Here is a 12,806-nt window from a genome sequence, read left to right on the forward strand (position 1 = left end):
CTGGCTGCAGATGGGACTGGCAGGGAGGCCCCCAGCATCCAGCCCGGGGCCACGTGCTCTCCCCCTTGTAGAAACAAGGGGGTAATTTTGGAGGGTTTTGGGGGAAAGTCACCTCTCCCAGAGTGGGGTAAGCATGTTAGAGTTCCAATTCCATATTTCAACCTGGGATTTAACTTCCGGTCATGTTCTTTTCCTTACAAAGCAGGTTTCTGCCCCAGCAGATGCAGGGCAGCTTCTGGCAGGGGGAGCTGGGGATGGGGATGGAGGCGCTGGCTAGAACCCATGGTTTTGGAGAAGAATTCAAACGACTTAGGGCAACGGACCCCCTTCCCCACCCAGATCAGGAGAATCTGGGGATCTGGGGTAAATATCCAACAGCAGCCTCTCTTTCTAGATGTTCATTTTTATAGCATTTTTCAAAAAAGCGATTTAAGCCAACAAAACAGGACTGGGCAGTTCCCACCAGCCTTGGTTTGTGTACTTCCTGAGGGGAGTGGAGTCTGACAGAGTGTGTGTGTGTGAGTGTGTGTGTGTGTGTGTGTGTGTGAGTGTGTGTGTGTGTGTGTGTGTGTGTGTGGCGGGGGGGTGAGGGGGATGGGGGGGGGACTGGGTGGGGAACCAGTCCTACAAACTTCCAGTCCCCAGCGCCTGCCCGTAAAGCCAGCCAGGGAGGAAAAGGGCCCTTTGTATTCCAGGGACCAAATGTGAAAGGAAACCCAAGCCCCAGACTCTGGAATGGCAAGGCTCCGCACCTTGGATCTTGACCCCGAGGGGCTGGGCCCTGCCACTCCAGCCTTGCTGGTGCTTTCTAGAACAAGGAAAGCAGCCCGTGGCGGGGCCATGAGAGAGAGCAAGGCCTAGGTCAGGTGCTGGGGACCAGGAATGGATGGAGCTCCTTCCCACCCAGGGCCTGGTCAGACCATGTGGGCATCTGGGAGCCCTGGGGGAACCAGCCAGCCTCTTCCTACCTTCTACCTGCAGTTATTTTGGGTTGAAATCCCAGGACAAGAAAGTGGGTGTTTTCTGGGCGTGGCCGTGGAGGCTGCTTGGGGTCTCCCAGCCCGTGTCTGTGCCCCGCTGCCTGGGGCCACTGGCTGGGGTGGGGTAAAGTGGCAATAAATAGGACATACACATCTGTACATAGGAGTGCTTGCTTTTACATTTAATTATATATTTTTTAAAGTTTTTTTCCCCCCCTCCCTCAGTGCATCCCCTATACCTCGGCAAATGGCTGCCTCTTGCCAGCCTTGGGAGGTGGCTGCTGACCCCTTTCTCAAAAAAGCACAAAGTATTCACAGCCTCAGACTCCTCGTGTGGTTTATGTATGTGTGTGTATGTTTTGTTTGTTTCTTTTCAAGCAACAACAAAAGGAATAGAAAAAGGCACAGGTCACTGCACACGTGGGAAGATACAACCGAGGGGGCCGAGCCGGAGCTGCACGGACACACGGACAGGTGGGGGAGGGAGCCCAGCTGAGCAAGATGATTGGAGGAAGCTGCTGGAAGCGTCTGTTGCCCAACCGAAGGCCAGAGGCTGAAGCTGTCGGAGAGAGGCTAAGTGCTCGGAGGACCCCTGTCGGCGGGCTGCTGTGGAGGTGCCCCGGGGCCCCCACTTCCTGAGGGCTCGGGGGAGCCCTGACGGGTCCTGGGTTCCCCAGACAAGTTCCTCCTCCGGGCTGGGAAGCGGGTGGAGGCCTCTGCTGGGCAGCCCGCGGAGCCGCTGCAGTCCAGTGGCGAAGGGGCAGAGGCCGGGGGGTTGGCCGGCGTGTGCTGGGGGGGCCGGGGCGAGGCCTCGGGCGGGGGGCGGGGGCTGTGCGTGGGCGCGGACTCTGCAGACCCAGCCACACGGGACTCCCAGTCGGGAGGTCTGCCCAGACCTCCTCCGCTCGTCCTCTCCGTCTCCTTGGGGCAGTCCCTGCCCTCCAGCTCCGAGGACAGTGTGAACTTGGAGACCTTGGCCACGGGGGACACGGAGGCTGAGGAGCTCCCAGTAGGACTCCAGCGGCCTCGCTCCTGGGCCTCCCGGGCCCCCGTCAGGTCGCTGCCGCCCCAGGAGAAGCCGCTGACCCAGGCCTTGGTGGGCCCTGGCAGCAGGGTGGGGTGGGCCCCGGGCCGGGCCTGCACCATCTGGATCCCACCGATGGGAATCAGGGGGCACGGGGGGCGAGCCAAGTGCTGTGAGTGCAGAGGGAGGTGGCTGAAGATGTTCTCTGTCCGGGCCGGCGTGTGGCTGTGGAAGTCATGGGGGGCGGAGAAGGGTCGGGAGGAGACCGGATGAGCAGGGCCAGGTGAGCAGGAGGGACTTCGGGACTCAGCCTTCTGCTGGGGTGAGAAAACAGGACAAGGTAAGGCCAGGTTACATGCGAGGCACATGGACACCCAAAGGCCTAGAAGAGGTGGGGGCATGCCTGAGCTTACAGAGCAAGCCCCCACTGAGCTGGGGCCTGAACACTCCAGCCCTGCCCACAACATGGCCTGTGCCGGGCCCTCAGTGCTGTCTCAGACACTGACCAGGAGCATGCTCAGGCCCTCGCCCGTCATGCCTCTGGCCAGCACGCTTGTCTGTAGGGGAAAGGGGTGCTCAAGACGAGTGCCACTGACCCCCTGTGCTTAGTCCTCGATCTTGGTTCTGCTGAACCTTCTGTTCCTAAAATGGTCTTGACCCAACTTTACCCTGGACATGAGTTCCCACTTAAGGCTCTTGACCTTCACCCACCACCAGGAATTTTAACGTGACCCCAAAATTAAAAACCAAGGAGAAACTCCTATATCATGGTCCTCCAGAAGCGGAATCTCTGAGTGATGGTGTTGATGCTGCTGGTGGTGGAGGGTGGTGTTGGGTCATGACAATATTGTGACAGAAAAGATGCTGGAAGGTAAAGGCAGGTTAACAGGAAGGTGTTGTCAGTGCTGGGGATCATGGCAGCATTGGTGACAGTGATGGTTTAGGATGATGATGTGGTGACACTGATGGTGTAGGATGGTAATGGTGGTGACAGTGATGGTGTAGGATGGTTGATGGTGGTGACAGTGATGGTGTAGGGTGGTGATAATGGTGATAGTGATGGTGTAGGATAGTGATGTGGTGACAGTGATGGTGTAGGGTGGTGATGTGGTGACAGTGATGGTGTAGGATGGTGATGTGGTGACAGTGATGGTGTAGGGTGGTGATAATGGTGATAGTGATGGTGTAGGATAGTGATGTGGTGACAGTGATGGTGTAGGATGGTGATGTGGTGACAGTGACAGTGTAGGGTGGTGATGGTGGTGACAGTGACGGTGTAGGATGGTGATGGTGGTGTAGGATGGTGATTTGGTGACAGTGATGGTGTAGGGTGGTGATTTGGTGACAGTGATGGTGTAGGATGATGGTGGTGGTATAGGATGGTGATGTGGTGACAGTGGTGGTGAAGGATGGTGATATGGTGACAGTGATGGTAAAGAATGGTGACAATGATGGTGAAGGATAGTTATTTGGTGACAGTGATGGTGAAGGATGGTGATGTGGTGTCAGAGATGGTGAAGGATGGTGATGTGGTGACAGTGATGGTGTAGGATGGTGATGTGGTGACAGTGATGGTGTAGGTGGTGATGGTGGTGACAGTGACGGTGAAGAATGGTGATGGTGGTGACAGTGACGGTGAAGGATGGTGATGTGGTGTCAGTGACGGTGAAGGATGGTGATGGTGGTGACAGTGATGGTGTAGGGTGGTGATGGTGGTGACAGTGATGGTGTAGGGTGGTGATGGTGGTGACAGTGATGGTGTAGGGTGGTGATTTGGTGACAGTGATGTGAAGGATGGTGATGTGGTGACAGTGATGGTGTAGGATGGTGATGTGGTGACAGTGATGGTGTAGGGTGGTGATGGTGGTGACAGTGTTGGTGTAGGATGGTGATGTGGTGACAGTGATGCTGTAGGGTGGTGATGGTGGTGACAGTGATGGTGTAGGGTGGTGATGGTGGTGACAGTGATGGTGTAGGATGGTGATGTGGTGACAGTGATGGCGTAGCCGTAGGGTATTGATGGTGGTGACAGTGATGGTGTAGGGTGGTGATGTGGTGACAGTGATGGTATAGGATGGTGATGGTGGTGACAGTGACGGTATAGGGTGGTGATGGTGGTGGCAGGGATGGATGGTGGTGACCACAGTGGTGACTGTGCTGACGATGATGTGACAACACTGACCAGGCTGGCGCAGTGGTGGTAATGGTGTGCTGCAGAGTAATAATGTGGAGACTGTGGGCAATGGTGCCAGTGATGGTGCTGAGGGTGTGAGAGGGATGGTGCTGGCTGTGATATCTCTGAGGTGCTGGTGACAATGATGCTGATGACTTTGGTTAAGCTCTGCCATCTGCTCAAAAAACACGGGGATGGGGATGGGGCGGGTGGGAGAGAATGGCACAAGGCCAGTTACAGCCTGTGCTCTGCTGCTTCTGAGGCTTCATTCACAGAAGGTGCCCATGAACGTTTGCTAAGTTATCAGTGACCATGGGACTGGCAGAGCTGTTTGGCTCCAGGCCTGGTGCCTCAGGGAGGCGTGACCTTGCAGCCCCCACCCATCAAGGAGGAGCAGCCCAGCCACTCGGGGCAGGAACTCACCCATGTGGAGGCGCAGGGCTCGGGGCTTCTGCCGAGAAGCTTGTGAGGTAGAGGCGTGGGCCTGTAGAGAGCCCACGGGGCCAGCCCTGAGCGTGGGCCGCACTCGCCCACTGAGGGGCTGTCCGGCCCAGCCAAGGCCCACTTCCCTGGCAGCACTGACCGAGGCGGTGACGCGGCCTGGCCTGGCGACCGGCTCCTGGTGGGCGAGTCTCTGGGGGGGCCTGGGTCTTTGGCACCCTCTTGTTCGGGGGACAGATGTACTCGAGGGGGCAGTTCCCTTCCCAGGGGGCAGAGGGTGAGAGGAGACAGCTCAAGTCTTGGAGACCCACAAGGGAGAGGGCCAATCTGGGAGCCAGGCAGGCGCAGGGCCGACGCCGGTGGCTCTCGGGCCGGTGAATGTCGCCGGGGAGAGTCGCTTTTGGTTAGTGGGTGTTTGTGGGCAAGGGGTGAGCGGCTGCCTGCTTCCTTGCTGGGGGACCATGGCCGTCTCGGGGACGAGGCCTTGGAGCTCAGGGCTGAGCTGGTGTCCTTCTCCACGGGGCCCGGAAGGGCCGGCCCCAGCCGGGGGAGGCACAGGATGCTTTGGCTGGACCTGGAGCAACTGCCTGCTTCCGAGACTGAGCTGCCCCACGTGGCCTGGTCGCCAGAGGTGGCATCTGGGGGCTGCGGGCCATGACTGGGTGAGGAGTCTGCTGGCAGCGTGGCTGGCGGGCGGGGCAGGGGCACCTCCGGGGACGGTCCTAACTGCTCATCCTGGCTCTCGTCCTCATCCTCATCCTCGTCCTCATCCAGGTCTGAGTCTGAGTCTGAGTCCTCCAGGTCCGAAAACTGGTGCTCCGCCGCAGCCTCCGAGCCCTCTCGCCCTTCCGAGTCCTGGAGCGGGTCGTCACTGGTTCCTGCGGGCGAACACAGCAGACCCGGTCACAGCTGGGCACAGCTGGGCCTCTCTGAGCCCCAGCGTCCTCGTCAGCAAACTGAGCCTGGTAGTCATGGCAACGGCACAAGATCATTGGGAGGACGAGGACGTGACAAACACGGGAACACTTAGTGAGTAACCAACGAACCAAATCACCTCGCATCTGCCTTGTTCTGGGTCCAGTGCTAAGGGCTTCATGTGCATTAATTCATTTAGTTCCCACTCATCCGGTGGGGTCAGCACAGGCTCATCTGCATGTGACAGATGAGGAAACCGATGTAAGGGAGATTTAGTAACTTGCCCAAGGAAGGCACATAGTAGGGCTGGGGCTGAACCCGCAGCAAATGAGACAGCCCTCTCTTTGTTGTTTTGATGTTTTCATTAGTATTTTAGTGCTGGCTCCACTATGAGCAAGTTGTCACCTTGCCGTGCCTCAGTCTCCCCTTTTGTCAAATGAGTGTGATAGTCTCACCTCACATGGTTTCTTTCTTATTTATTTATTTATTTATTTATTTATTTATTTATTTGTGTTTTTATTGATTTCAGAGAGGAAGGGAGAGGGAGAAAGAGATAGAAACATCAATGATGAGAATCATTGATTGACTGCCTCCTGCACGCCCCCTACTGGGATCAAGCCTGCAACCCTGGCATATGTCCTTGACTGGAACCGAACCTGGGATCCCTCAGTCCACAGCGGATGCTCTATCCTCTGAGCCAAACCGGCCAGAGCACCTCACAGGGCTTGATAGTAAATGTACCACATAGCACATAATGATAGTCCCCTTAATACAGTTAAGAAGAAATCAATGATTCTGGGACATAGCAGCCATGCTCCCAGTCTAGCAGCATGGAGCCCCATTTAGTCTAAACCAGTGGTTCCCAACGTGGAACCACTTACATTTCTAAGGGGGGGAGGGGGAAATTGGAGAATGAATTATTAACAGTGAAATTTTTGCATTTCTTATGGTTCTAGGAGCCTCCTATACAGTGTATAAATATAATATATACTGTGACATATTTATGTATAACAGTTCTCTATTGTATGTTTTGAAACTTTATTTGCTACTTTTCATATCACTTCATATTATTATTTTAAACAATTTCTTAGTGATTTCTTCCTCAGTACTTCAGCTGTCATTTGGTTCTTTTATTTCTCTCTTTCGTGAATGCCATGTTCTTTGGAAGCTTGTTTAGACCAAGTTAATGGCCTTTTAGGCTTCCTCTACATGAATAGGAGTTTATTTTTTGACTGATACGAATTATATGTCACAAGGAGCATCAGGATTTTAGAGATGCTTAGGTGGGGCATGGCCAAAGAAAGGTTGGGAACCACTGGTCTGAGCACACACCTGCCACCATGGCGAGGCTGCTGCAGTGCCATGGGGCAGGGCAGGCCCAGTCTGGGAGGTAGAGGTGTGGGGGTTGGGCAGGGCTCCGTCCTAGCAGCTCCTGTCCAAGGAGCTGCTCCCAGAGGGGGTGGGAAGAGCTGAGCTCTGAGACAGCAGCCTCCTGGTCTGGCTTCTGGCAGGGCAGCCCCCACCAGCGGAGTCACCTCTAACATGACAGTCTCATGTGGGCATCTCTGAAACGGGCAGCGATCAGGACTGGGGAGAGCTCCGCTAACATCTGGCCCAGCTGGCGGCTCCTGAGGGTTTGGGTCCTGCTCACGCATCTCCAGGCTCATCGCCAGTCCCACTGCCTCACTCAGACACACCAGCACCCATTCCGCTACGGACCAAGAGAACTGGACACACACGCTGACCCAGGCCACTGGTGCAAGCAGGCTTCTGAACTGCCATGCCAAGATGCCCAGGGGCCAGAAAGCACAGCATGCATGCTTCCAAATAGCTAACACACAGCAGTAAGATGCATGAAGTGAAAGACAGTGGCCTCTAGGAAGATGTAGGTAAAAAGCTGGGGGGTGGGCTGGTGCTGGCAGGTGAAAGCAGGGCCTAGGAGTCAAGGACGGGGTCTCCTGGGAGCTGGGAGCTGAAGATGAGAGAAGGGAAGGGACCTGGATATTGAAGGGAAGGGGGTGGAAGGGAGGGGGTGGGAAGGAGGGGGTGGAAATGTAGGGGTGTGGAAGGGAGCAGGACTGTGGAAGGGAGGGGTGTGGAAGGGAGGACTGTGGAAGGGAGGGGTATGGAAGGGAGGACTGTGGAAGGGAGGGGTATGGAAGGGAGGACTGTGGAAGGGAGGGGTGTGGAAGGGAGGGGTGTGGAAGGGAGGACTGTGGAAGGGAGGACTGTGGAAGGGAGGGGTATGGAAGGGAGGACTGTGGAAGGGAGGGGTGTAGAAGGGAGGACTGTGGAAGGGAGGGGTATGGAAGGGAGGGGTGTGGAAGGGAGCAGGACTGTGGAAGGAAGGGGTATGGAAGGGAGGGACTGTGGAAGGGAGGAGTGTGGAAGGGAGGACTGTGGAAGGGAGGACTGTGGAAGGGAGGGGTATGGAAGGGAGGGGTGTGGAAGGGAGGGGTGTGGAAGGGAGGGGTGTGGAAGGGAGCAGGACTGTGGAAGGGAGGGGTATGGAAGGGAGGGACTGTGGAAGGGAGGAGTGTGGAAGGGAGGACTGTGGAAGGGAGGACTGTGGAAGGGAGGGGTATGGAAGGGAGGGGTGTGGAAGGGAGGGGTGTGGAAGGGAGGGGTGTGGAAGGGAGCAGGGATATGGAAGGGAGGGGGGGGTACAAAATACACTTCGCATTTTTGCTCCAGGCCAAACTTCAGAGGAGGCAGGCTTCAATCCCAGAAGTTCCCGGGCAGGCCCCCCCCTCATTTACATATGGGAAAATACAGGCCTACAGGGGGCAAGAGGGGCTGCCCAGGACCACCCAAGGGGTGGCTAAGTCGGAACTAAGGTTCATAACTCTTGCATATTATACTGCCAGTTCAAAAATGGTTTTATGCATCAAGTAGCAGAAAATGGTCTGGGTCTGAATCTCAGCTCCGCCTCTTCCTTGCTGTGTGATGTTGGATAAATCACTTTCGCTCTGTGTTCAGTTTTCTCCTCTGTCAAGTGGGGGGAGAGTAATCAAAGCCACCACATGAAGCTGCTGGGAGGAGTAAACGGATCTAACAGATAGTAAGATCCTAACAAACCTTGGCGATTATCTCAGGTGCCCAGGACCTCAGCAGACAGCCAGCACTGCGAGCACCTCACAGCCGAGGTCAGAGGGAGAGTCAGGACAGGGTGTTCGGATACCCAGCAGGGAAGGCTCCTGAGACCCTCTCAGGGGAAGAGGAGGTTGAGGCCCAGAGCAGGCTGGTGGCCTGCCCTATTCACCTGTTGCAGGGAGATGGAAGCCAGGGGTCCTCTGCCCAGGACAGGGTTCGGCAGGCCCTCACATCTGGGCTCCTGCAGGGCTCTATGGCATGCTCCTATCCTGGGGGCCCACTCCTAGCGCCCCTCAGGAAGCCAGGGTTACTGCTGGGATCACCGCCAAGGCTTCACAGAGATGGGATGAGGTGCGATCACGGGCTGTGGCCACGCGGTGGCGCTGGTGTTCAACCTCCTCACCACCAGGGGCGGAGCTGCGGAGCCCCGCCACCAGGGGGCAGTGGTTCCTAGGCCTGTTGATGGCCACTCAATGTCCAACAGACATGCTCCTCCCAGAATCTTCCTCATCCTGGGAAGCAGCAACTCCATCCTTCCAGTGTCTTAGGTTACAGATCTTAGACTCACCCTTGGCTCATTTTCCCCCAAATCCCCATACCTCTCACCTCCACCGTGTTAACAAAATCTGTCGACTACCTGCAGAATGCATGGGGAATCCGACCACCTCTCCCCACCTCTCCCCACCCTGTTCTAGCCTATGTGTGCTCAGCGGGGATCACTGCCTCCAGCCGGGCCACCTACTAGCTGCTCCCTGCACACAGCCAGTCACAGGAAGTCAGAGGACATCACTTCCTCACCTCACCCGATAGCCATGTCTGTCCTTTGACCTTCACTACCCCAGCTCTTTCTGACCTCATCACCCCCAGCTCTGGTCCTCAGGGGCTCTGCACCTGCTGATCCCTCTGCAGGGAGAGCCCTTTCCAGACACCACAGGGCTCCACACCATCCTAACAGAGAGGCCCCTCCCCACACTTCCCAGCCCCTCACTGGCCCTGCCCAGTATACACGTTCATTGCCAGCTCCCCTCCTTCTTCAAGAATGTAAGCTTGTTGAGGACAGGAACCATGCTCTGTCCACTGCAGAACTGACCACCAGTGCCTACAAGAGGGCCTGGGACAGGGCTGGTGCTCAGATGCTATTTCCGTAATGAATGCATTGATTTCATCCCCGATAAGGTGGGCACAGAGGTCCCTGTGGCCTCCCTGGGAAAATGAGGCTGGGAGAGAGGCAGGGACCAGCCCAGGGCCCTGCAGCTGACCCCTGGTGTCGTGCCAGTCAGGGAGGGCTCAGGCTCCCACCCAGCCCATCAGGCATTGGGGTGATGTAGAGTCAACATTTATTTGTGGCCTTGAGCATTGCTTTTGCCTGTCTGAGCTTTCCCTTCCTCAGCTTAAAATGGGACACACAGGTTTTCACCACTGGTCACGAGGGCTCAGTGAGACATCCATAAATGACCTGACATGCATTCTTTTTTTTTTTAAAATATATTTTGTTCATTTTTCACAGAGAGGAAGAGAGAGAGATAGAGAGTTAGAAACATCGATGAGAGAGAATCATCGATCAGCTGCCTCTTGTACACCCCCTACTGGGGATGTGCCCGCAACCAAGGTACATGCCCTTGACCGGAATCGAACCCGGGACCTTTCAGTCCGCAGGCCAATGCTCTATCCACTGAGCCAAACCGGTCCCGGCCTGACATGCATTCTTGATAAGCAATGATAACCCCATTCCTTGTTTTGGGGCATTGGTCGGCAAACTACGGCTCACTAGCCACATGCAGCTCTCGAGCTGTGGTTTGCCGCTCTGTTGACTAATGAGTTTGCTGACCACTGTTTTGGGGGAACAGCTCTAAGTTCTTTGCGTTCTATTCAATAAAGGTGAGATATTTCACCCGAAAGAAAATATGACTAACGCTCTTGTAAGACTGCAAATACATCCCCAAATCAGAAAAACAAAAGCAACAAAAGCAGAAATACACACATACACACACACACACACACACACACACACACACACACACACACAGCCTGTCTACCTGCCAAAGCCCCTGTGGCCTCCTCCTTGGATGCTGAGGCTGGGCAGTGTCCCGGCTGACTCACTGCCTTAGAGTCACCTTCTCCTCTGCGTGTGTCCTCAGAAGCTGGTCCTGACACTATGCCTCTTGCTGAGGAAGGACTACAACCGGATATGGTGCTGGCATGTGAGATGGGAGGGGAGCGACAGGTCTGGCTTTGGCTCTCTTGAAGACTCCAGCTCTACAAGGCCCAGGGGTCTGCCCCCTGCCCAGAGCATGTAGGTGTGAGTGTAGGAGAGGGCGCCTTATAGTGGCAAGGTGAGGATTTGCTGGGATACGTTGCTGATACACTGGCATGTGTTTAGAACAGACCCGACAGGTAGTGGGTGCTGTCAATGTTGACTGGGGTTACTCATGTGTTAATTTATTCAACACACGTTCACCGAGCACCTCAAGCGCAAGACACGCCCCCTGCGTGGTAGACTATAAGGCACAATAGTTTTAGCTGCACAGCACGGCTCTCAGTGTATGGGAGGAAGGCGGTCACTCTGGGAATTTAACCCCCGTCTCCCAGTAGTTGGGAAAATTGGAAGAGAGGGAGGAGAGGCAGAGGAGGGGGTCAGGGAAGAGGAGGACAAAAAGGAAGGGGATGGGGACGGTGAGGGGGACAGGAGGAGGAGGAGGAGGAGGAGGAGGAGGAGGAGGCGGGGGAGATAGAGAGGAGGGAAAGGAAGTTGGCGATTTGTTACCTTCTTCGGCTTCCAGCTCCTCCAGCACCCCCGTCTCTTGGCACTTTTTGCTGTGGGCCTTCGACTTCATGTGCTTAGTCAGATTCCCTGGAAAGGAACGAGAACAGACTCAGGCTTGGCTGGAGGGCAGGGGCCAGGGCAGGCCCAGGGCACGCAGAGGCAGCCCCCGGCTGGCAGGCTATGGCTCACAGACCGGCTGCGGCCCTGCCAGCTTCAGGGGCTGGACAGGGGCCTGCACTCAAGCTGGGATGTAAACCACAGCCACCCTTCACGGCAGCATCCAGGAGCTGGGGTGTGGGGAGGGCTGGGAGGGGACACAGGGTATAATGAGAAAGTGAGATGCTGGTTAAGGAAAACAAACAAAAAAGAAATTCAAAGACGTCTTGTGCCTAGGCTTTTCCTGCTTTCGATTGGACTCTGGGCCCAGGAGCTGGTGACCTCCTCACATCACGCAGATTGCTGGCTTGGCCATCTCCCACGCCCGGCGGCAGCAGGGCTCCCGCCCACCAGCATGGCGGTTTGGGTACGAGGATGCCCTTCCAGCTGAGGACACTTTCAGGGCAGCCCACAGGGAGCCACAAGGCTGGGGCCTGAGCCCTGGCTGCCTTAGAGAGGGCATGCCCTGGGCCTCAGTTTCCCCCAGGTCACTGTGCAGTGGAGGAAAGGCTGGGCAAAGGCCCTGCCCACTCCATGCCCACGGAGTCCTTGGGGTGGCTAACTCTGCCCGAAGTGGTCAGATCACAACCCCCCCCCCCCCCAACTGATGAGCAGGGCAGCTGCTCTGCGAAATCAAGACAAAGATAGAATACCTTCACCCCCCCAACCGCCCCTCCCCCGCCTACACACACACACACACACACACACACACACACACACACACACACAAGTGTGCTCATATATGTAGGCCCCAGGGCTGGGCGGCAGGAGTGCTCTGAGAAGCAGAGGCAGGGCACCGCCAGCCTGCCCCACAGGATGCAGGCCAGATGCCTCACAATGCTCCTTTGGGCCCAGAAGCCACCTCCGCATGGTGACATGGCATTGCTGCTCTGTGGATTGCTGTATTTCCACATGGTCCTTCATGCTATAAACCATACGTTCCCTGAGTTGGGTGCTCTGTCCCACTGATCTTAACAATTGGTAAGTCTGGTGGATGAGTGGAAGAAAGGAGAATGGCTATTTAACAGATGCATAAGGGAGACTGGTGGATGGATGGATGGATGGGTGGATGGATGGACAGATAAGAGAAAATACAGAGCAAAGGAAGGACTGGAAGAAGACGGACAGATGGATGATGAGCTGAGCAGATGGATAGATAGATGGGGGATAAAATATTAGATGAAAAACATGAATGAGAGAGTAGATACAAAGTGGGTCAATAAACAGATGGGAGGACGGAGAACTGGATAGAGGACAGAC

At 55.9% G+C, this 12,806-nt stretch overlaps 1 protein-coding gene across 3 annotated transcripts in view; it reads right to left on the minus strand.

Annotated features, from left to right (window-relative positions):
- Window positions 1-571: 571 nt before the first annotated feature.
- Window positions 572-12,806, minus strand: part of HIVEP3 (HIVEP zinc finger 3) — a 98,879-nt gene continuing 86,644 nt past the window's right edge. For 2 of the 3 annotated variants that reach the window (XM_084874455.1, XM_084874456.1), the window contains 3 exons: window positions 11,391-11,477; window positions 4,601-5,496; window positions 573-2,321 (listed from right to left, as the gene is read on the minus strand). In XM_084874455.1, the coding sequence (XP_084730581.1) occupies window positions 1,554-2,321; window positions 4,601-5,496; window positions 11,391-11,477 (1,751 nt within the window). In that variant the 3' untranslated portion in view covers window positions 573-1,553. Of the gene's footprint in view, window positions 2,322-4,600; window positions 5,497-11,390; window positions 11,478-12,806 lie in introns of all 3 variants that reach the window. The other variant, XM_084874457.1, reaches the window with a different exon arrangement.

Source organism: Pipistrellus hanaki (genome assembly GCF_964339955.1).
Source record: "Pipistrellus hanaki genome assembly, chromosome: 2".
NCBI classification, from domain to species: domain Eukaryota; kingdom Metazoa; phylum Chordata; class Mammalia; order Chiroptera; family Vespertilionidae; genus Pipistrellus; species Pipistrellus hanaki.